At 32.9% G+C, this 25,018-nt stretch overlaps 1 protein-coding gene across 5 annotated transcripts in view; it reads left to right on the top strand.

Annotated features, from left to right (window-relative positions):
• Positions 1 to 1,748: 1,748 nt before the first annotated feature.
• Positions 1,749 to 25,018, top strand: part of LOC106073385 (KICSTOR complex protein SZT2-like) — a 118,027-nt gene continuing 94,757 nt past the window's right edge. For 2 of the 5 annotated variants that reach the window (XM_056028412.1, XM_056028414.1), the window contains exons 1-20: positions 1,750 to 2,056; positions 3,729 to 3,860; positions 4,047 to 4,220; positions 4,557 to 4,634; positions 5,074 to 5,166; positions 5,584 to 5,718; positions 6,380 to 6,530; positions 7,556 to 7,776; positions 10,286 to 10,425; positions 10,556 to 10,710; positions 11,228 to 11,324; positions 12,907 to 13,041; positions 13,639 to 13,788; positions 14,229 to 14,288; positions 14,766 to 14,969; positions 15,397 to 15,714; positions 16,212 to 16,418; positions 16,739 to 16,817; positions 17,420 to 17,517; positions 18,545 to 18,707. In XM_056028412.1, coding sequence (XP_055884387.1) covers positions 1,997 to 2,056; positions 3,729 to 3,860; positions 4,047 to 4,220; positions 4,557 to 4,634; positions 5,074 to 5,166; positions 5,584 to 5,718; positions 6,380 to 6,530; positions 7,556 to 7,776; positions 10,286 to 10,425; positions 10,556 to 10,710; positions 11,228 to 11,324; positions 12,907 to 13,041; positions 13,639 to 13,788; positions 14,229 to 14,288; positions 14,766 to 14,969; positions 15,397 to 15,714; positions 16,212 to 16,418; positions 16,739 to 16,817; positions 17,420 to 17,517; positions 18,545 to 18,707 — 2,850 coding nt within the window. In that variant the 5' untranslated portion in view covers positions 1,750 to 1,996. Of the gene's footprint in view, positions 2,057 to 3,728; positions 3,861 to 4,046; positions 4,221 to 4,556; positions 4,635 to 5,073; positions 5,167 to 5,583; positions 5,719 to 6,379; positions 6,531 to 7,555; positions 7,777 to 10,285; positions 10,426 to 10,555; positions 10,711 to 11,227; positions 11,325 to 12,906; positions 13,042 to 13,638; positions 13,789 to 14,228; positions 14,289 to 14,765; positions 14,970 to 15,396; positions 15,715 to 16,211; positions 16,419 to 16,738; positions 16,818 to 17,419; positions 17,518 to 18,544; positions 18,708 to 25,018 lie in introns of all 5 variants that reach the window. The other 3 variants (XM_056028410.1, XM_056028411.1, XM_056028415.1) reach the window with 3 other exon arrangements.

The raw sequence follows: 25,018 nt of genomic DNA on the forward strand, positions 1-25,018 counted from the left end.
CATTTATGAAAACATTATATAGGTTTTCATTTATGAAGGGCAGATGTTAAAATGTGTGCGTCTAAAAAAAATAATAATAATAAAAATAATTTCGAAGTATAGGTTTTATACATATTACATTGATTACCTCCCTTGAAATTAATGCATTTCTCTTTTCGATTAAATATAAATATATATGACGTAATGCAAGGCAAATAGAAAATTTAGGGGGGGTGGGGGTGGTGGTTATGATTTAAAAATTCGGAATTCTTTTTTTTTTTGGGTGGTATTTCTATTTATGCATTATACTTAAAATGCGGCCTTTAGGGGGAAAAAGGTTTGATAAAAAGCTTGCGATTTTTCTCGAATAATAAGCGGCATTCAGTTATAGTTTTAGCGAGCACTTAAAAGGTTAAAGGAACCTGCATGTATGACATTTTATAAGAATCCATACGATACATGCATGAATCAGTCAGTGAGTGGTATTTTGCGCTAATAATTTAGATAATCATGTTCTAGAAATCTCCCAATGGAATTCAGTCAATCAGCCCCATATATAACTGACTGGTCACTCTCTTAATGTGGTAGATCAGATACTTATCTGGACATCATTCTATCCCATTACGCATCTCTATCTAGAGAAATAGATAGTCCGGCTTAGGCTATCAGCGCTATTGACGCCTCTAAATGAGACTTCGCAGGACAATTCTCTCCCTCTTCCGATAAAACTGCGTGTTTATTAGGCAGTGGTTCTCACAACCTTTGTGTATGGCTTTGTGACTTGGTTGCCATAAAGAAAGCATTTAAAACTTGTTAAAGACTCCATAAAAGGGGTCAGCACTCCATAACGAACACGAATACATTTGACTCAGTCCTTTTTAGTTTGTTTTATACATTCGGACGTTCTACCAGACTTTTAAAATTTTCTGCTAGATAAAATCTCTTACAGGGGGTGCAAACGGGCAGGGCTCAAACAGGACCATTGTGACAAAAGTTAGCAGTGCATACCACACGACCAGGCATCCGTTATCCGTCCTATTCATTCACTACAATTAGGTGTAGTATATGTTTTAAAATCAAATACTAATAATATTATCTTATATGATGCAGGCGTTACCTGACATAAAAAAATATATATCTCATGAAGGCGGGGTGGCTAAGTTCAATTTTGCAACAATGCAACTTGTTTTCCCATCTATAGGCCTACACCAATCATAGCAATATGACTTCCCTGTCAATTTTTTTTTGTAGCCTAAGTCCGTTAAGTTTAAATTTGAAAGCCTAATAAATGTTCTTCAGGCTTCTCGGGAGTGTCTCATTGTGGACATGCATGTCCACTATTTATCAAAACTAGAAAATCTTGCTAATGATTATTCCCAATTAAGAATAAGTTTATTCAACCATTCTTATGCTTTTTAATCTTGCTTCTGTCACATTTTTAATTTGGCCTTTTTTTTTTTTGAAAAGTGCATTTTTTTTTTGTTTGGGTGTCACCCCCTATCGGGTGTCACCCGGTGCAGCCCGCACCCCCACCCCCCTAGTGACGCCACTGTATTATATGTATATGTATATATATATAATTGTAAATCATAAATTATAGCAACAAAAAAAAAAGGACCAGAGCGCACTGACCTGCTTATAGTCTTATAGCATTAAATTTGCCTTACAATGAAAAAAAAAAACAAAAAAAAAAAAAAAACAATTAAAATCTAAATAAATACTTTAAAAACAATCATAGAAATCTAAAATATCTAGATCTACATAGTATTATAGGTTTACAGTCTTTGACTCACTTTGAGCAAAGCCTTACCTTTTGGTATTTTACGCAAATTATTGGTAAATAGCGATAACACTCATAAAATGAATGAAATAGAGAAGAAAAGGTCAAGGTAAGATCAGTTCGGGGCCAAAGGCTATCAAAATGAAAGCACTTTTTGAGTTAGTCGTGTATTTTTCGAAATGGACTAAAACTATAACATTATAAGTTGGCTTGTGTCGTGAGTAACCGTCTTCAAAAATGGATATGCACCCCCAAGTGGATGCACAGGGAAGTTCAGACCTTAATAGTACTGACTTGGTAAGTTATTTGAGTAGAAAATTAGACATCATGTGTCATGTTAATTTAATTAGATCTAAATTAAATTAACGAATTTAATGTTTTTGTTTGTTTACATTTTGGTTAGTCATCATCTAATCATGATCTAGATCTAGATCTACCCAGTCATAAGATGATAAGTTCTAGAATCTAGACTAGATCTTTTCTAGATCTAGACTCTAGACTGTCTAGTACCATCATCATTCATTCATTATCATGATTGACATGATTTATCATGGATCATGATCTGAGTCTAGATCTAGCTACTAAGCTAGAGTTAGAGTTCGAACTAGATATCTAGAATCTAGATTATTCTAGATCCTAGTTAAAGTTAAAATCATTATTATTTAAGTTAACTAGTTACTAGTTAGTTACTAGTAGATCTAGATTCTAGTAGTACTTAGTTAGTAGTACTAGATTAGATCAATAGAATTACATTAGATATACGATATAGTCAATATAGATTTATTCTATATTGTAATTGAATGAGTCAGTCTGAATACAGTCTAGAGTCTAGACTTCTAAATGTATAATATATTATATATTCTAGTATTACTATTACTCATAATAGTCATAACTATTACTAAGTATATAAGTAAGTATTTATAAATAAAAAAAAAAGTATTTAAACCAAACCAAATCGAAAAAAAAAAATCAAGCACTTAAGAAAAATAAGGACTTAACTTGGACACGTATACAGATTCAAATTAAACTTAGATGCAGATCTCATCTAGATCAGAGTAGTTATGCAAGTCTTAAAAATATCGTTAAATGTTAAAATAATGCATATAGACTCTATATATAATGTGGACAAAAATCTAGAAATGTACTAATGCATATTATGTGGACAAAAGACATCAGACTCTAAATGTACGATTGCATATAATGTGGAAAAAATCTAGAATTTAAATCTAACATGTCTACTAAAAATTTAATAAAACTTTTAGATGTCATCATGACTACATATAGGCATTGGCTTTGTCTATTGTTGAACATTTTGTCACTTAAAGACTTATAAATCTTGATTAGTGAGTTTCAGTCTGACATTTAGTTATAAAGATGAAAGTTATAAAGACTCTTTTTCCTACCTGAAACCTACTTTACGATGGCATGGATTGACAGTTGGAAGGGTAGAAACTCAAAACCAAGATGATAACAGTCCAGTCCACCCATACCAGATGGTCAGGCAGCCATCACTCAAGATTCTAAGTAGAAAACAAGATTCAAACATTATTTAGGATTTCTGGCATTGGAATTTCTAATGGGTATTTGACATTATTTGGGGACAGTAAAGGTAGTTGGTTGTTGTGCTGACCACATGACACTCTGCTTGTTTACTGTTGGCCAAGAAACAGATGACGTTTACAACATCTGCGCCATAGATCACAAGATCTGAAAGGGCCCCAGAGACCCTGCTTGTTTACTGTTGGCCAAGAAACAGATGACCTTTACAACATCTGCGCCATAGATCACAAGATCTGAAAGGGCCACATGAGACCCTGCTTGTTTACTGTTGGCCAAGAAACAGATGACCTTTCTCTACAACATCTGCGCCATAGATCACAAGGTTTGAAATGGTGTACTTAACTACTTTTGAAAATTCTGGTATCGAACTTGTAGAACTTAAAAATGACTTTTATTCTTTTATTTGCAGCCTGATGTTGATGCAGCACATGTCTATGTTATGATGAAGAAAAACACAAGAGTTTCTAGGAACATTAGGGCTTGCTGGTTTTTTAGACACTTAGGACGACAAGTCAGTTTCACCCCACTTATTTCAGTTGAGGTTGGTGGATTTTTGTTTTCAAAAGACAGCAATAGAGAGTCTTATAAAAACATCTTTTCTTATAAATTTAGTATAAAAAAAAAAGCTTAATTGGAATATGTCTTATTGACTACACTTATTAATTTAATACATAATTTTTTTTTAATTGTAAAATAGCTTGATTTTATTTATGTCTTCAAATGTTAGAATTTAACAGAAGAGTTGAACCTGGTTTCTGTGATACCGAAGAACCCTGAGATGAAACTGTTGTTAGGTCAGACCTATCAAGTTAGTGTTGGGCCAGACACCATTGTGACCTTTCTCTCCTATCAGTATAAACTCTCTTTCACACTGGACCTCAGCCCTTCAATGATGACTGTGGTAAGTATAGAGCTCAGTCTTATATGCTGGGCTTTTGGGCTTGTATATTATATGCCTGCGTTTAGTTACAAACTTACTTTATTAAGTTTTTCTTTATATTACAATGTATAGTACTTAAAATTAGCATCTTCTGGGCTCTGATTTCATCTTGAATTATCATAGTATTGCACTTTAAAAAAAAAAAAAGTTTTGTTTTCTTATTTTTATTGAGACAAAAAAAAAGCTTAAAATTATTTCTGCCTTATTTTTATTTATTTATTATTATTATTTTTTTTTTTTCATGACTTACTATTTTCATTATTTAAATTCATTTTAAACACTTATTTCTTCTTTCAGGATATTCAAAATGCCAGTTATGTTTATGATGGAATATTGACATCATTAAGTCGATGTTTACGAGGGCTTGTAATGCCAGTAAGTACTGACTTTGAGTGAGTTTATTTTTGGGGCAGATTCACACCACTAGTTACTAAAGGTTCATCTTTTTTGTGTGTGTGTGCCAAGTAATTGTGTTCTGTGGCCAGCACAAGGGTACCTGCCATTGTCAAATATGTATTTAAGCTGTGTGGAATCTACCATGTCCAACCTATTGAGAAAAAAAATATCAGTCTCACTTCAAATAGATTTGAACATGGAATATTGTGCTATTCCACTTGCACAACTAATCTCATTTCCTCAAACTTGTAAAGAATGAAAGCTCGTAAGAAAAGTATGAATAATCTTCCTTTTTTTATTCCAATAATCTGTCTTAGTGTGTTCATTCACAGCCTTGTCCCAGTCTCCTGCTTATCTCTAACATTGATGGATTTTATGGATATTACAATTCAGTTAATTCATCATTGACTTTCCACAGTTGTATATACCAGGGAGCTGCATTCACTACTCTCCAGACTTGTATATCTCTGTAATATGTCACACTCCAGTTGTCTGTTCATTTACTAATCAGGTTGGTGGTAACTCATGTTAAGTAATGCTTTTAATGACATTTTGTTTATTGTGCTTATTTCTAAAATTAAAATATGAAATTTCAATGTCAAAATAGGAAAAACAACCATTAATTAAAAAAATTGATGTTGAATAAGTTTGTACTGCACAGTTTAGTTATGAAAATTAAATTAAAAACACAACTCACGTTGGTCAATTTTTGTTTCATTTTTTTTTTGTAGTAAAAAAATAAAAAAGAGAGTTTTGTAGTCTTACATTTCATTTTTTAGTCAGCAAATGTTTTTAATAGGAAAACTAGATCTTTGTTTAAAAATTGTTGTTATTTTTGATACCAGAAGAAGAAAACATTTCCAAGGCTTTCGAAACAAAGTCTTTTTCTTCACTCATATTTTTACTGCTTCTGTTATTTATTATCTAGGTATTAGTTCAAGGTGTTAAAATCAATCAGAGCAATGTGGACCATTATCTCAAACATATTGAGTTTGAGCTGAACCAGTTTGAGGCAGCTCTTTCATCAAGCTTTGTCTCACTCCTCAAACTGTATAAAAGAAAGGTAAGTAGTCTATACTCTGTATAGTTGTTTCTTCACAATTTATTTGGTGCTAATGACCCCTTGAGTAATCTTTTCCCTTTAAAATACCCTCCCCTCCGATTTTTTCTGCCAATATCCACATTTTTTTTGTTGTCTTCTTTAGCATATAAGCATGTGTATGTTATACTGTCATAATGCTAAACTTTAGACTAAAACTTTTAAAATAGTTTTTTTATTAGATTAAGAGTAATTTTTATCTTGGCTCTAGATGTTAATATGTAAAATCTTCAGTCCATTTGATTCTAAAATAACAGTGTTTTACATAGAAATTTAAGCTTGGGTTAACATACAAATATATTTGATATTTGAGTGTAAATAAATGTGTACCTTGCACTGAAGCTTTCAAAGAGACACAATTGGAAATTTGTGTTCCAGTCAGTTTACAAATGAGTCATTTTGTATGTGTGTAAACCTTATACTCTATTATAATCCATCTAGACTTATTATATATTAACATTTTTACATATTGACTATATGGCCAATCTAAGATTTTTATATTTTTTTTTATTTTACTAAACTTTATTCCCTAATTTAGTTAACTTTAAGAATCTTCATCAGATTTTGTTGGAAGTTTGCAATTTTTTTCTTGTGCTTATGATGCTCATTACAATGTATTCAACAGGAAAGTTTTTTCCTTGATGAAGATGAAGAAGAAGACAGAGAAAGACAGTTTAACCTGACAGACCACATTGGGACACCTGAGGCAGGGTTCACCAACATGCTCCGCTATGGAATCCTGTCATTGCAACTTTTACCAGAGAATTCTAGTTCAGGTATTTAAGTATGCAGTAAATGTTGTATAACAAAATAATTATATCAAGGGGAACATAATGGTGTGTAACCACATGAACCTCTTGAGCTCTTGGAATTTTTAGTTGCAGAGATTATAGAAATAACTATTAGGTACAGTTTAAAACCATATTTCTACATATAACTCTCTGTGCATTTGTCTATTCTAAATCATAAAGAGTAGCATTGTAAATATCTCTTCGTCCTTATTCTATTATGTATTTTTAGAGTATCCTGAAACTTGGAAATTTATATTCTACACTATAGAATTTCCTTAAAAAAAAGAGGGAGGATTTATATATTACTATTAATATTTTATAAAAATATTGGTATTAAAAAAACCTCCCAAATATTTAGAATCTTATAGAAAATTAAAATAAAAAAAAAAAATTGATCAAATTTAACTTTCTAATGAAGACTTGTTATGATTTTATCTTTTACTTACCAACACTCATTTTACTATTGTAAAAATATTACAAGTCTTGAAAGTTGGAGGCTGAGGCTGTAAAAAGAAATCAAGTCTTTGAGAGTAAATGCTACAGGAAACTTTTGAGTATCAGATACCATGAAAAGAAAACTCAGAACTCATCCTTCAAGGCACAGTGGCGGAAGCACAAAGAAAGGGTAGTCCAAAGAAAAACTGGCTGGACAACATGAAAGTATGGACTAGCTTATCATATGATATTCAGCCAAATCCAGCTGCTGACTAGGAGGTGTGGGGAATGGAGGGCATAGGTTACAATTACCATCATGACACCCCTATGACACAAGTCAAGGGACTGATGATCAATATCAACTTTTTCATAACCTGTTTTGTTAATCTTTTTTGTTTTTTAAGCTTAAGCAAAAGTTTAGCTTTTAAAACTTGAAAACTTTCCTCTGCCAGCTAGTTATTTGTGACATTTCACATTTACTGTTTTCCTCACAAAACTTTTGTCACATTCACCCATAATTAATGTTAGAATTTGTTATTTACTACACCTAATTATTTATCTATTTGTTGTACCAGGCATTATTATCATTACTGATGGCATTGTGGGATTGCCCAATTCTTACCTGATTGAGCTGCTTCTGAACCAGATGAGGAACAACACAACTATGTGCAGCTTCATCAAAGTTGGCTCCCCCTCCAGCCTCTATCGTAAGCTGGCTCATGTCCCTCACATAGAACTCATGCAGGCAATAGCCACAGCAACGTTTGGAGCATATCTTGGAACTGGACCAGATGTTGTGAGTCACAAAACCTTTTTTTCTCGTTTTGTGTCAATCAATCGAGAAATGCACTGACAGGACTTCCAATACCTACCATTTTTGTTACCCCTCAAGTTTTTTCACACCCCATATACACATTTTCTGCAGCTGATTCCAAGAGCTGATATTGTGTTTTTATTGTATCATTGTTGGTCAGCTTCCACATTTAGAATAAAGATTTTGTGGGTGTAGACAGCTTCAATTCTTTCTATTTATCTGGAAATTCATTAATAAGTGTAAGGATTAGGCCAAATCTTTTTGAGAAACATTGTGACTTATGAACTAAACATTATTTAAATATTATTTAACTAATAAACTTATGATTAGATTGGCATATCACTAAATCTAAAATAACTGAGTACTATGAACTAAGATTAGTATGGAAGTCAATAAAATCAAGGGCTATAAGTTAGCTGTTTACAACGTTATACTACACCTAATCACACTTAAGTATTTTTGTAGTTACATCAATATCTTATACACACCACAAAGGATGAAAACTTCTGAATGCTGCTATAAGATTTTTAAAATCATTTTTTGCTCCTTATTTAGTCATATCAGTAATATCGATAACATTAATAATATAGGAGACGTAATACATTCATATTTGCGGCGCTATCATCCTTATTGAATGTTTTAACATACTAAAGTTTTTCAATTATAATTGTTGAGACGATTTATTGTTGATCAAACAAGTAGAGGTCAGTTGTGATCTCAAGTTAAGTTTCCCAAAGACAAATTTCTAAGAAACTTGGACTAGTCCATGGAGTCATTGTTCCTGGGCATCACCCATTGACAAACTGTGAGCGAGGCTTTTGATCTCTAACATAATTGGGTTGTCCAGTGATAAACTTTTGACATTTATGTAGATTGTAGACTCTTTGGTTTCCTAAATGGATGATTGATAGGTTATTTTAGAAAACGGAATTCCTTTCTTTTTTAATCAATTTTTTTCCCTGGTTGTGGGGGAGTGTTACCAGCTGACAGATTTTCAAGTATTATAAATGTATTTATGTCTTCTAATGTATGTTTACAAATTTACAACTGGAATAATCAAGACCAACAATGTTACTGAATATCATAAAGCTGTGGGCAGGGCTTATGATGTACCATTATTTTTTTATATATTTATTTTTTCTATTTAAACTGTATATTTTTTTTTACTAATTGGATAACATAAATACACCACATTTAGAAGCTTCAGTAGCAATTAAGCTCACATGTAAATACAAATATGAATCCAATAAATACTGATGTAAATCCAAGTGCTGAAACAATAAATAATACATAGTAGATAGACAAAGGCAGCTCTAGGGACCAATTTGTTTGTTGTGTGAGAGACAATGGTGAACTAGATAAAGTGAAATAAGGGTCAGCACTGACTGGGGAACGAGAGAAATAATACATAGTAGATAGACAAAGGCAGCTCTAGGGACCAATTTGTTTTTTTGTGAGAGACAATGGTGAACTAGATAAAGTGAAATAAGGGGCAGCACTAACCGGGGAACGAGAGAAATAATACATAGTAGATAAACAAAGGCAGCTCTAGGGACCAATTTGTTTTTTGTGAGAGACAAGGGTGAACTAGATAATGGTGAACTAGATAAAGTGAAATAAAGTGACCAGGGGACGAGAGAGAGGATTTTTGAATAGCAATCTAACCTATCTAGGCACCTGTGTAGGAAAGCATAAATGAAGTTGCAGATGATGGGTTTCAATTGGAAATTTATTTGTCTCTCGATATAAAAATGGTTGATTATCATTGTGCTCAATGATCGACATTCAAGCATCTCCTCCTACTACTACTCTTACTAAGCCTAAATAGTTTCTGGTACAGTTCACTCATTATTTCACTTTCCCAAAACAAGATTAATGTTTTAATTAATGTCGGATGTATTTGCAGTGGCATGGGTTTTAACCTTTCTTGGGCTCAATATCATTAACATGGTGATGAAGGTCCTCTTATATATATATATTTTTTAATCAGTAGATGATTACATTGCCAAAAACACACTATACAAAATACAATTGTTCCTACTTCATAATCATTAGGTTATCCATTGTTTTCCTTTATTGCTTTATGAATCCAAATGAAATGTTGATGGCATGCTATAGTATTTAGTTACTATAATAATTTATAGGGAAGAGAATTGTATAACACTTAAGCTTTTTTGTTTTACATGATAAATATGACTGTCTATTTGCTTATGTCAAATTCATCTTAAAGATTTACAAACAACACTTTTAAGTATTATCTAAATTAGTTCAAATTACTAAAGTTAAGTTCATAATTAAGCATTTATTTCATACAAAATTTCTGGAGGTGACATTTATTATTTTCTATTCATACTAACATATTAATTAATTATTGATTGATGGTTGATTTGGACAAAATAAGTATTACTTTTAAAAAAATACCATCCAAAGTTTTGTTTTACATTGAATAACTAAATTAACTAAAGTTTTTTTTGTACTTTTTTGACTGTAGAGTGAAGAGAAAGGGGAGGCCAACTTGTACCACAGAGCTATTCTGTTCTGGTCATTCCAGCGTGGTCTAGAAGGTTTCAAGTATGACATAACACACTTCAGTGATGAAGATATGCCTGGATCTATATCTTGGATAAAAAGGTCAGTTCCCTTAACTATTCTCCTGCGATGATGATGCAACAGATTTCATACCTTCAAAACGCATTTCAATGATGTGTGTTGAGTGAACTTTATGATAATAGTTTAATCTGCAATACTATCTGGATCCTAGGATGTTGAATAGACACCCAATAACCAAAGAAAGCTATGGTGCAGAATGTCTACGCAAGGAGAGGGAGAAGCGTACAGTTGTGGCTGGTCTACATAGTGTGCTGTCTGTCAGGCTGAGGGAAGGCTACACCATCAAGAGTGTTGCTTTTAAAAAAGGTGATTTCATAAAGATTTTACCATGCATGGATTATAATATTGAATCTGGGTGTTCTATGGCTTTTAAATTGTTCAAATATTCATTTCTGAATTAACATTCACACTACACAATAAGGTATTGCTTTGCCTATAGCTGATCTTTATAATATAAAATGTATAACAAGTTAAAGTAATAATCTGATTAAAAATGCTGTTTTATGTTAACATGTAGATATATCACAATAGATCCCAAAGTCTTTATATCCATTTTAGGTCTTTGAAAACTATCTCTTATATAAATGATAATCTAGTGAGAACAACCTTATAATTTTAATTAATTTCCATGTCTATATTAGAAACAGAAAGCTTATCATTGAAAGGGCAGTCATCAGTTATTACTTTAAGTCAGATTTACCCATGTTTCTATTATCTTTGCAATAGATTGTGTTATTTGTTTTTAAAAAGTAAAATAAAAAAACAACAGCAGAAAATGATTTATTTTCTCAACATTAAGCTAATTGTAAGATTGGTTCAACAGATAACACAGAAATTCATGTAAAGCTTCACTTCCCATGGAGGGATTATGGGAAAATTGAATATGCAGCATCAGCACCTTGGCCTCTCAACTACTCCAGGTAATTACTACAACCATTTTGTTTTAATATTTCAGTTAGATTTAGTACATGATATAACTGGTGTACTTAATTATCTCATTTATTCATTTGTATAAAATACATGCTATTACTTGTCTGCTGAAATATTTTTAATTGTACATGGTGCAAAACTTAATTGATCTGCTGGAATATTTCTACTCTATATTATTTTACTTTACTCTGTGAGCTGGGATAGTTTAGATATTTCTAACATGTGCTAAATGATTTACTTTTTATATTATTAATAGATAGTTATTTCATGGCTAATCATTGGCCCAAAGTTATGTTTATTTCTAAATATAAAAGAATTAGGAACTGACCTATATCTACATTATTGTCTGGAAACAGAGGCAAATTTTTGTATCAGATTGTACTTAACGTTTGTTCAAGCTGTAAGGGAATTCACCATATGAGTCTTGGAAAATTGCTCTTCTATCTCATAAAAGTATTAAGTTTTCTAAGTTTGGATAATAATGTACTTTTAATCACAGAACTATATATATATATTCACAAAAATCTCTGTGATGAAAGAGGTATGATCATGCAACTAATTTTATATATTTTATTCTTTCTCAGCCTTCTCTTACTACTGGTATAGGCCTAGTCCTAACTGTTAAATTTGCAAAATAAAAAATTAATCTTAAAATTGATTGCCTTCCCATCTACAAAATTGAACAACATTACTTTTAACATAATTTTTTTTTTTCATGCATATTATATGCTACATAGGTTAGGTTTGAATAAAAACTTTACTTCTTATAACTACTTTACAAAATAACACCCTGTTTCAATATATTTTTGTGTTGTAATAAGAGATCTGCTTGTCCAGTCTAGATATAGTATAAATAGGTCTGTTGGAACTACATAGAAATATAATTTATTCAGTTCACTATCTCTAATGTGCAAAAAATCAGTCCAGTCTTGGTTCAAGAGAAAGGGAGAGCACAAGAGAACAATAATGATGTCATTACTATGTGAATTGTTCTAATTGCTTCTTTGCATACCTTCATAGGGAACGTTTAGATATATGTAAAGCCAAAAATCAACTCGTTTACCCCCCCCCCCCTCCCCCCTTAACACACTGTAACAAATCGGAACAAAACTCAATGATGAGCCCACCTCCCAGTAGAGTACCATAACAAAAAAGATCAAATTTTACAAAAGACATTTATTAATTATCATTTTCTCAAATTACATTTTTCAACTGTAGTGTTAAAAAAACATGGACCACCTGGTACTTCATTTGAATTTTTTTGTTTTGTTAAGTAGCAAATATTCTGACCCCCCTGGCCTTTTAACAAATTGTAACAAATTTTTATACTCATAATAGTTGTTAAGTAATATCCTATGTTCCCATAACTCATTAATTTTTTTTTTATGTCCTCCTGTGAAATTAAAAAAAAAGGTAATGTTGAGGAATATATCCAGTTATTATATTTTTAAAATTATTATTATAAATATTAAACATTTACTGTAGAGCCTTTCACATTATTGACCTGATTCAACAAATAGTTTGGTATGAACCAAAGTATAATAGTTGTTTCTATGTGTGTGTCTCCTTCAGTAGCATCACTACCATTGAAGTGACTGTAGAGGGGAGCTATGACCTACTTCATGAGATGTTGTGCAAGGGCAACAAGGAAGTCAAGAGCAACCTAAGACTGAACAACATTAAAACTCTCTGGACCATCCTAGAAAGGTCTTTTGTTTTGTTTGGTTTTCATTGAGCAGCTGTACTAGTGTAGAGAAAGATTTGAATTGTGTTATTTTCAACACAACTATTTTGCATACGCCATATATGTTTTTTTTTTAAACAAATCATTGTACTTTATAAAGTCAGACTTAGTAATGTTAGCTAACATTTGTTTTGTTCATTATGTTTGAGACTTATAGGGACATACCTCTTGGTATTCATTTCTTATTAAAACATGAGTAACAGAGAATGAGATTATCCTTAACACTGTTGTCTGTACACTCTTGTGAATTTAGAAGTTTTAACTTGATACATTTTTGTTTTAGATGGATAGGCTTGTGGCAGAACAATTTATTTGAAAAGTCTGGAATGCAACTTTGTCTCAGGACAGTCAAACATTGAACATTAAAAATTAGAGACTGCAAATGTGTGATGGGTAGAACACATATACACACGGACAAATATGACCTACCCAATTATTTTATTGTTTTCAAAGTATTGTAAATGGATTGAACAGTTAGAGCTAGATTTCATATTTTCTAATTACATATTACAAACTTTCTTCTTTACATTCAAACACACTGACTAATTTTGTTATTTCAGAATTTCCTCCACGGACAAAATGTTAGAGCATCTTCAGTCTTTCTCTTCTGAGCCTGTCTACTATCAGACTCCAGAAAGTATCAGGAGTGGTGTCCCTTTGTTCTATATTCAGCCAGATGGACCTTCCATAAATACACAACTCAAAGCAAGGTGAATGTAGTATATGCATTGTGTGCGTAGACAAAATATCTAATTTAGTTCATTTTCTTTTCTAATTATTTATAATTTTATACAGTATAATTTAACTTCACTTGAGGCTGTCTTGTTTGTCCAGTCTCGTTTAGTTGGAAAAAAGTCTGCAGGTAGCTGTAGGATTTGAACTCACTGAGTATACAATCTTGGTCTTAGATCAAATGACAGGCTACACTTAAATTTATTTTATACAATTTATTGTCTACTTTTAGTGCACTTAAACACAATTATAATTTTTTTTTTTCAAATATAATTTTATTCCTTTTTATTAAATCTGTAGAAAATATTTAACACTTTTATTTAAGTATAGTTTTTTTTTTTTTTCTTTTTTTCTAGTTTGTGTTATGCACTTTCCTTTTTCTTTAAAAACAATTTTTTTCTTCCTCCTTTTCTAACAGTACACCAGAAAAGTTTGCAGTATTTTGGAAAGCTGTCATACAACTAGACACAAATAACTGGTCAGTTTTTTTTTTACTTGTAAACTTTAGTCTAAAACTTACATAAAGAACACAATGTCATTGAATGACATTTCATTACAGTTAAAATTCTTTTTACATTCACTATTTTTTGCAGTCACTTTTTTTTCTTGTTTCAACATTTTAATTCAATTTCTTTTTTGTTGTAAATGATAATTCTGAAAACATATTTGCTTTTACGCATTTTTCTTTAAGTGGAGTTTAGTTTTATCAGATTTTTGTCTACTAGATGTTTTTAATATTAGATACTGGATGGATATCAACATTTTTTTTACAATTGATTGTAATTATTTCTTGTACTTATTTCTTGTACTTATTTCTTGTGCATGTATTAGTCCTGGTGCCAGAAGCTGATGTATATAATTGATAATATTCAATTTGTGTTGACATATTAAAGTGATGATATGATAAGCTTTAAAATATTTCACTACTTAGTTTTGATTTTGTTATTTGTTCCAGGCAAAAATGGCTACACTCTCATCGCATTGGCTTAGTGTTAGAGCATGACAGGCAGTTCCCAAAGTGCTTTCAGGTCCCTAATGCCAGCTCAAGGTTTTCCTCCATTCAGTGTCGACAGACCCTGGCCTCCTTGAGTCTTCTGCTCAGAGAATGGAGCACGTTTGTCCTTGCAGAGAATCATTCTTACATCAAGTTTTTAGTGCAGTGAGTCTGCATTGTATTTGTTATGCTCAATTTTATTTTGTTTTTAAATTGATATTACAGCATCTTTTAAACATAATTTCAATTTCCATATTTTTGTGAGCAAATGCTATAATATCTTTTTTTTTTAAATTATAAAGATTTAATTTTCAAGTATTGAGCAATGCAGAATTTTATTTATGCTTTATTAATGAACTTTCATTTAAATATTTATTTTATTTTCTCTTGCAATAAACATAATAATAATAATAATCTTTATTATCCATAAGGAAATTTGTCTTACAATTTATGCATTACACCAAACAAAACATTATAATTATAGAAAACAAAAATATACATTCACATCATACTCACTCATAATTTGCATGTGAAAAGTTTATGCAAAACATGCACAAGGATATTTGTTAGAGACTTATAATTTTATCTTCAGGGAACAAGATAAGCCTCCCAAGTTCTTTTGTGTTCTGCGTCTGACCTCAAAGGCCCCCAATATGATAATTCGCCTTGGATTTCTGGGCGGTACTCCTGCCTCCATCAGGCTTGAAGAGCTGCGAATTCTTCGTGAGAAAATCCGGGACTTGTGCTTTCCACAGAGAGGGACACAGAAGACACAGAAGATGTCAATCTCCAGTGCTCCTGGTGGCCTGGACAAGGTTGTCAAGCCCCACAAGTCTCCACTCAATAGAGAAGGCTCAGAGATAGCTTGTTGTGTTCTCTTGAGGAAACCTGTAGAGAAAATTCTTGTTGTGTAAGTACATGGCTTTATCTTTGCTGGATTCAGAGTAATATTAATGAGTAATATTTAGATGAGTCTTTTACTGCCTTAAAACCTACCCTGATGTTTTATTGAATTATTGTTAAAAATGTATACATTTCCATTGAGCAACCCCAGGATGTCTCCTTTAGAAGGACAGAAGCTGTCCACGAAACTCACTTCAGTTTAAAAATGAGACAAAATGATGAAACCAAAGTAAAAGTTTATTCTTGAAAGAATAGAGAGCAAGCCTTACAAGTTAAAAAAATCTTATTTAAAAGTTAAAAACAATCTTATTTAAAAGTAAAAAAAAATCTCCTTTGCCATCTTTGTTTTTCTTAAGTATTTTTTTTCAATGAATGTCTTTCTGATCAATGAAATTAATTGTTTATTCACATCTCCATTATTACATTTTAAATAATGAGTGGATTGGTGCTATTATTAGTGTTTACAACTGATGTCTATTGTTTTTGATGTATTTTTTTCAACAGATATGAAAGCAAACCCAGTGACATGACAGTTGTTAAAGAGGCCCCAAAAGATTTGACTACCAGGAAATTGCAGGACCCCATGAGGTCAGTTTTCAGAACACTTACTCACTACTTGCAGCATCAGAGGTGGGTGTGGAACATCCAAGCCAACACCAAGAGCACACTTAGCATGACTGCCATTGGCCGAATGTTGGCTACTATAACCAAGTGAGAGTTTTTTTTTTATTGTTTCCAATTTTCTATTTGGCTTATATCATCATATGGAAAATAATGTTTTTGTTTTCTATTTGTTAAACAACATTTCCACTTTTGAAAATTCTAGTTTTATCCCTTTGTTTTATTTAAAATTTCAGTAACTGCATTATGGCTTCAATGTTAAAGTCAATTTTGTTTTAATATTTCTAAATTTCTTTGCTGATAGAATTGTCCTTGTCTTGTATAATGTTAATAGAACAACCCTTCTTGCAAATGTACATATATATATATTCCTTACAAAAAAATTAATATGGCATGAAATTATTTTGTAGATTGAGACTCCAAGAAGGTTTTCACTTTGCTGTCTCCAATGCTGGTGTAACAAACTTGGTTTTGGAGGTTGACATGAAGGTGGGTACTTTGATACTAATAGAAGCAGTAGGCCCCTAGATCCATTCTTTATCCAAATATATTTGTGTATTATGTTTGATCTGTTTTGTATAAAGGAGTCTACCATTGATTTGTTCTTGTTTTGGTTATTGTTAACACTGAAAGAAAGTGGGCTATTTTAAACATTCCTTTACCACAATAAATGAAGCAAGTCATTTTCTCTAGTCAATATATCTTTAATACTAGTATTTCTTAGAAAGCTGCATTTATTCTTAGATTTTTATTTAGAATTAGCTGCATTTATTTATAGATATTTATCTATAGTTAGCTGCATTTATTTATAGATATTTATCTATAATTAGCTGCATTTATTCTTAATTATTTATTTTTAATAAGCCACAGTTATTTATAGATATTTATCTATAATTAACTGAATTTATTCATAGACATTTATTTATAATTAGCTATATTTATTTATAGTTATTTACCTTTAATTAGATGTATTTTTCTAAGATATTTATTTATAATTAGTTACATTTATTCATTGATATATTTATGTTAGATCTTGTACAAGATATTAGCAACAACTATTTGTAATTTCATGTGAAATTCTCTTCTTCTAGGAGTCTGAAGAAGCCAGTGAAGACGATTCATCTAACATTCATGCTTGTGTTGTACAGTACATCATCTTCCCCCCACATACAAGGTCCACTGATGACAGGTACTGTTCACTTTGTTTTAGGTGCATGCCGAATAGAAAATGATCATGCCTGGTAGATATTTTAACAAAACCTGTTATTGGAACACTTTCAGTCCTGCTATTAAAAATAGGGGGGGGGGGGGGCAAGATTTCTAAATTTAAAACATTTGTAATTCATAAAATATAGATTCATTTAATTTTCCCCAAAACACTTTTGTTTTCACAAGCACAAAAAACTTACAAGAAAGGAAATTATTGGTGAACATATCAATATAAATATAAAACCAAGCCCTGGTTCACAAACTTAACAGTCTCCTAAGATACAATAAAAAATAAAGCTTTTCTTTACTAGGTACTTGGTACAACTAAGCACTTTCAATATTTGTGTTAACCATAATGTTCAACTTTCCCAAATTGATTTTTTTTTTCATTTGTTCAAATATTTAAAGTCTATATACACATTTTTATCACATTCCATTTTCTGCTTTTTTTTAAAGGTTAAACTTACTTGGGGAAAAAAAAAAAAAAAGCAAATAAATAATTCCTCTTCTTTTTTTGTGTGTGAATGGATATAATAACATTTATTAGCTACATCATGCAGTTATTCCACTGGAATTCTAGAACTAAAAAAAATAATTGTTAACTTAATCTTTGGCAGTGTCCAAGTTGGTCAACCCATTGAAATGTTGTCGGCCCATTGAAATGTTGATGGTTCATTGAAATGTTGACGGTCCATTGAAATGTTGACATGTATTGTGTATGGGTGCAAGAGAGCATGTTTATGTGTTTGTGGTAGCAGTTTAAAATAGTTTTTTTTAGCTGCTGTGATTTGGATTTTGCAACATTCAAACCTGTGATCCATTATTAGTCAATGTTTGTTAATACCTTTGATTGTACTGATGACTGACATGTCGTTTTAAACTCATCGGCTTCTTTTGTAGTGTTTTATTAGATATGTTGCAAAAACCGAATCCAATTTTATTGTCTCAGTTTTAGGGAGTAATTTATTTTTCTTGTCTCTTAGTTCTGATGATTATCTTTTCCGCAGTTTGTCTGAAGATGACCGTGATGACACAGAGACCACAGAGGCTGATGGTGAGGTGCAGATAGTTACAGAGTGCTGGGTGGAGCCTCAGTATGGAGTATGCTGCAACAACACACCTGAGCGGCAACATTTCAATGGATTGACCTACTTGGACATTGCCAAAACTGTAAGTTAACAATCCAATTTTTTTTTTGCAACAGTTCAAGAATTCCAGTTGAATAATACTTATTATTAAGCTTCCACATAAAGAGAATCAGTAGAAACTAATGAAGTCTATAGAACTTTTGATAGATGATGAATTGGTACATGCTTATTTAGTTCAGCAATTTTGATGGTATATTGTTGAAATAAAAACAAAAAATTAATAACTTTACATTCTGGTGACTGTTATGAGTATAATAAGTTAACAAATTAGTCAATTATGAAAAACAGAAAATATAGTCAAGTGACAAAATCGCTTTCACACTGACTAAACTGTTAGCCATCATACTCTCTACAATCAGTAAAAGAATGACCAACTATTGTAATACAATAACTTTATAAAGTAAACATAAAAACAGGCTAGAAAGGATTTACAAGACTGATAAATGTTATGATTTGTAAAGATGGATGTAAACATATTATGTATTAATAGACTGGCTCCTTTACAGTTTCAAACAGCCCACTGTAGTAACTTGTTGCTACAAACAGTGGTAGCTTGGTGCTGCTAATAGTGGTAGCTTGGTGCTGCTAATTGTGGTATCCTGGTGCTGCTAATAGTGGTAGCTTGGTGCTGCTAATAGGTTTAGCCTGGTGCTGCTAATAGTGGTAGCTTGGTGCTGCTAATTGTACTGTTCTACCCTCATGCCATTTTCACTCCATGCTGCCCACTTACCCAATCCCACAATGAAGCTTAAAGCAATAAACAATACATAAACAAGTACACTCAAGAAAGTGTACACTCACCATGTGTACACTCAAGAAAGTGTACATTGTCACTGTGTGTTTCTATTTGTTTTGGTATCGTTTGTAAAGCAACTTAAAGTTTTTAAAATGTTAACACTAATGTAAAAAAAAAAATGGTCAGGATAAAAATGATGGTCAGCATACTTAAATGGTCAGTTCAGAAACAATTGTTTACTTAAAATAGTTTTAATGTTTTTATTTTTGGTGGTTGGTCAAAATTACTTAAGACTCTGGTGTCTTGATTATAAAAAGAAAAGGTCAGAATCAATATGATGGTCAGTGTACTGGAATGGTCAGTGCATAAAAACAACAAAAACAAAACTTCAGTCTTGTGGATACGTGTGATATACATCATTCAGTTTTTTTAGTTCATTTATTTCTTGAACATATTGCCCTCCCATTTAGTCCTTTGAGTTCATTTATTTCTTGAACATATTACCCTCCCCTTTGAGTTCCTTTATTTCTTGAACATATTACCCTCCCCTTTGAGTTCCTTTTTTTCTTGAACATATTACCTTCCCTTTTGAGTTCCTTTATTTCTTGAACATATTACCCTCCCTTTTGAGTTCATTTATTTCTTGAACATATTACCCTCCCCTTTGAGTTCATTTATTTCTTGTTGAACTGTTAGGAGCAACTCGCCTTCCCATTCAGTCTTGTTGCTACATGTATTTCTGTTGAACTGTTAGGAGCAACTTGCCTTCCCATTCAGTCTTGTTGCTACATGTATTTCTGTTGAACTGTTAGGAGCAACTCGCCTTCCCATTCAGTCTTGTTGCTACATGTATTTCTGTTGAACTGTTAGGAGCAACTTGCCTTCCCATTCAGTCTTGTTGCTACATGTATTTCTGTTGAACTGTTAGGAGCAACTCGCCTTCCCATTCAGTCTTGTTGCTACATGTATTTCTGTTGAACTGTTAGGAGCAACTCGCCTTCCCATTCAGTCTTGTTGCTACATGTATTTCTGTTGAACTGTTAGGAGCAACTCGCCTTCCCATTCAGTCTTGTTGCTACATGTATTTCTGTTGAACTGTTAGGAGCAACTCGCCTTCCCATTCAGTCTTGTTGCTACATGTATTTCTGTTGAACTGTTAGGAGCAACTTGCCTTCCCATTCAGTCTTGTTGCTACATGTATTTCTGTTGAACTGTTAGGAGCAACTTGCCTTCCCATTCAGTCTTGTTGCTACATGTATTTCTGTTGAACTGTTAGGAGCAACTCGCCTTCCCATTCAGTCTTGTTGCTACATGTATTTCTGTTGAACTGTTAGGAGCAACTCGCCTTCCCATTCAGTCTTGTTGCTACATGTATTTCTGTTGAACTGTGCTTACAATTCTAAGAAAGCTATTTGTTAGATAACATTTAAAACAAGACACTCAAAGATTTGTTTTTCTAGTCTTCACTAGATATGTCACTTCTTAGTCATGTAATCTAAAGATGTACAGTTCGAGTTAACCACCTTGCAACATTGAATCGATTAATGTACAGATATCCATTTATAGTTAGTTATCCACACAATGCAAGCGTCAACATGTTGAGATGTTTTGACCCAAACATACAAACACCATTCCCTCCCTCTCAATCCTTTGACACTGCTCAGTTCAACGTTCTTGTAGTAGTTAAGATATCTGTCAGTTAGTGACCAAACAACAACAGCCCATTGCATTGTCAGAACTTTGACTCTTTGATGTTCATCATTTGGTCTGAGTTAGTGTTGGATGTAATATGGAGTCCTATCACTGTAGCATGTGCATTATAAAGCATAGCACTGCATTGTGATAAATACTATTAAACTTATCACTGTTTTTAAGACTCGGGCCTATCTCCGTAGTGTAAAGCATAGTAGCGTAGTACCAAATACCAATGAAGATTATTTCTAGGATACTAGAAGTATACATGGATCTTGCTAATTATCCTTTCAAGTATATCTCAGCCTATTCTTTTGTTCTATGATCGGTCTCTAGGCGGTCCTCGATGTGTCTCGTTAGCGTTTGAGATACCGGTACAGTAATCTTACTGATACTTGAGACACTTTTGGTTGGAAATGTCGTATAATGATTTTTATTTAGATAGGCGAGTGCCAAAATGAAGTTTTTAAATGAAAAGCTTTGTTCATACAGATTTTCTTGTTGCTAATTTATAATATAATGCCTAAGTTGGTAATAAAATACTCCATTATTATTATTTTTTAATAGGTATCCAATCTAAAAGTCTTGTGTTACACCCGTGACTTTTGTATGGATACATGTCTGTGTCTCACTTATTAGATAACCGACCATGTAGCCGACCTCAAGACCAATCTCTCTTGCAATTTGTTCGTGACACTTCTCACGTGGTACATCTCGTTCTGATAGGCGCATCACTTGCGATCCAATCACTTCATTCGCATGATAACATGTTTTAATGATCATCTCTCTACTTGATCTGATTTTGTTTTCTTTAAAAAAAAACACACTCACACACATACGCTTTTTAAGTGCTTCGATCTTTGGTCTTGAAACACCAGCGAATCTCATCTTGAGACGTTGAGGACGTTGAGATCCCTGGGAAACATCAGTGATTCTCAGCTTGAAGGGAAGGGGCAGGGTACTCTATATCTTCATTGCTACCAGATTTAATTACGAGTCTTAGATCTAGTTTCTAATTGATATGGAAACATGTACTATAGTGTACCCTGCACCAAAGCAATCAGGCTAGCAATTCATGTTGGAAACAGTAAGACTTGTTTCTCGAGTGAAATCCTTACCCCATGTGCTGGTTTTATTGTTCTTTTAAAGGAACTACTTTTTATAAGGATAGAATTTAATTATCTTGAGTATTAATCTCAATACGGTAATAAAAAAAAATAGTTCTGATATAATGTCATAATCTTCGTTTCAAATCTCGGCTACTGGCCTAATTAACACAAAGAGCCTGCGCCAAAAGTGAGAAAATAAACAAAAAGTCTACCCACATAGAAATCAAGTGAAAACGTAGGCGTACAAGTTGTCCTTGGAAAAGTCTGACTAGGAGATCTAAATGAAAAGTCTGACTAGGAGATCTAAATGAAAAGTCTGACTAGGAGATCTAAATGAAAAGTCTGACTAGGACATCTAAATGAAAAGTCTGACTAGGAGACCTAAATGAAAGGTCTGACTAGGAGATCTAAATGAAAGGTCTGACTAGGAGATCTAAATGAAAAGTCTGACTAGGAGATCTAAATGAAAAGTCTGACTAGGAGATCTAAATGAAAAGTCTGACTAGGAGATCTAAATGAAAAGTCTGACTAGGAGATCTAAATGAAAAGTCTGACTAGGAGATCTAAATGAAAAGTCTGACTAGGAGATCTAAATGAAAAGTCTGACTAGGAGATCTAAATGAAAAGTCTGACTAGGACATCTAAATGAAAAGTCTGACTAGGAGATCTAAATGAAAAGTCTGACTAGGAGATCTAAATGAAAGGTCTGACTAGGAGATCTCAATGAAAGGTCTGACTAGGAGACCTAAATGAAAGGTCTGACTAGGAGATCTAAATGATAGGTCTGACTAGGAGATCTAAATGACAGGTCTGACTAGGAGACCTAAATGAAAGGTCTGACTAGGAGATCTAAATGAAAGGTCTGACTAGGAGATCTAAATGAAAAGTCTGACTAGGAGATCTAAATGACAGGTCTGACTAGGAGACCTAAATGAAAGGTCTGACTAGGAGATCTAAATGAAAGGTCTGACTAGGAGATCTAAATGAAAGGTCTGACTAGGAGACCTAAATGAAAGGTCTGACTAGGAGATCTAAATGAAAGGTCTGACTAGGAGATCTAAATTATAGTGCTGAGACCCTCTAGAACGGTGATTTCCAAAATCCGGCCCGCTGCGTGGTTCCCTCAGGCCCGCTGAAACGCCAGCTCAAAGTGGAAAAAATCTCCCCTCCAATAATAATAATAAAAAAAAAAAACAAGGTTGAAAAATAAAACTTTACCGATGTTTAGGCCCTCACTTTTTTTATGGATTGGTACCATAACCTTAAACATGGCTGTCGGATGGCTACCTGGTCGTGCGATATACGCGTTAGACTGTCGTTCGGACCTCTCGATGGTCTCGGACTCATCTACCCACTGCCATCCCCCGCCATCTGTGGAAGGTTTGGACTAGGAAGTAAATTATTATTAAACCCTGAAGGAACATCCGAAACATGTAAAACATTCTACAAACAAACATTTATGCGTTTATGAAATGGGACTCAGGATGTAGAATTTACCTGGAAAACTGAACGGATCTTTACTTTTTTTTGTGATAATAAGTTAACATGTTTGTTTTATAAAGAAAGTGTGGCGTTTTAAAAAAACAACAACAACAACATATAAACGGCACATAAAACAAATATGGCGTTTGTTAAAGTTTGTTAAACTACGTCTAGAAATTGGACGATTGATGGGAATAGTTACCAAAAAAGAGACAAGAAAATGAGTCATTGGCCAGCTAGCTACAATGTTGCTCACATTTTAAGTAGAGAAATGACTTTTCTGACGCGTCAAAGAAAAAGATACACTTCCAATATTCCATTCCTACTGCACGCCAGCTACTAGATCTACATGTTTTGTAATCAAATAGTTTCAGGTACATTCGTTTTGTTTATTTGGTGTGCACCTTTTTGGTCACGTGGCCCGCGACACGAGTGTCGGAAATTAAAATGGCCCGTTGGTCAAATTAGGTTGGGCACCACTGCTCTAGAAGCTTCTTGCTCCAATGTTGATATCTGCCTCGTCAATGTACCTTTCACACACGGCCTTGTTCCATAAGATTTTAACTCGCTGGGTCTTCGCAGAGTTATCTTTTGTTGGTCTAAATATAGGTTTTGAAGCTCTGAATATCATCCGCCCACTTTTTTTTTAAAGAATATAATTACGCTATAAAAATAATTATCTGAAGTAAAATGAACGGAAATTGCGCATGTCTTGTCTAATTTGTTAGTGTCAAAATGGGTCACGTGATCATTGATTAGGGGAAAAAAACATACAGATATATTTGTACTTGTTATGAACTGCCTGTAATCATTAGATTAGATATACAGTAGTTTAGCTTGGTCTTTGATGCTACTGAATACAATGTCATGTGAATACGCAGAGAGCTTGCTGCTGTGTAGAAGAATTAATTAGTTACAATGAACATTTACAAAACGATTCTCTTTTCTATTTCTAACTACATTGGACGAGCGTTCACGTTTTGATTTTAAACAATCTAGATGTCTATGTGCTGCCAATAGTTTGGACCCAGGAATCCCCATTCAATGAAGTCAAGACTGTAGGATTAATACTGTTATGTTTTCTCAGTCTTGAAATTTAGATTCGACTGAAAACAAAATAGACACAATGGTCTATAACCTAACCCCACCGGCGAGACTTAAAGCAAACCCCATTAAATTGTCTATTGTCAAATAGATCACATCATTCAATAGTACTGCTGACTAAATTGGTTGAAGTGTAGCCTTGATAGAAAAGTCTTTCTCCGGGCAATGCAGTGATGCCTAAACTGTAATGGAGGCTACAGAGTTGCTCAC

This window comes from Biomphalaria glabrata, chromosome 5 (assembly GCF_947242115.1).
Source record: "Biomphalaria glabrata chromosome 5, xgBioGlab47.1, whole genome shotgun sequence".
Lineage (NCBI taxonomy): Eukaryota > Metazoa > Mollusca > Gastropoda > Planorbidae > Biomphalaria > Biomphalaria glabrata.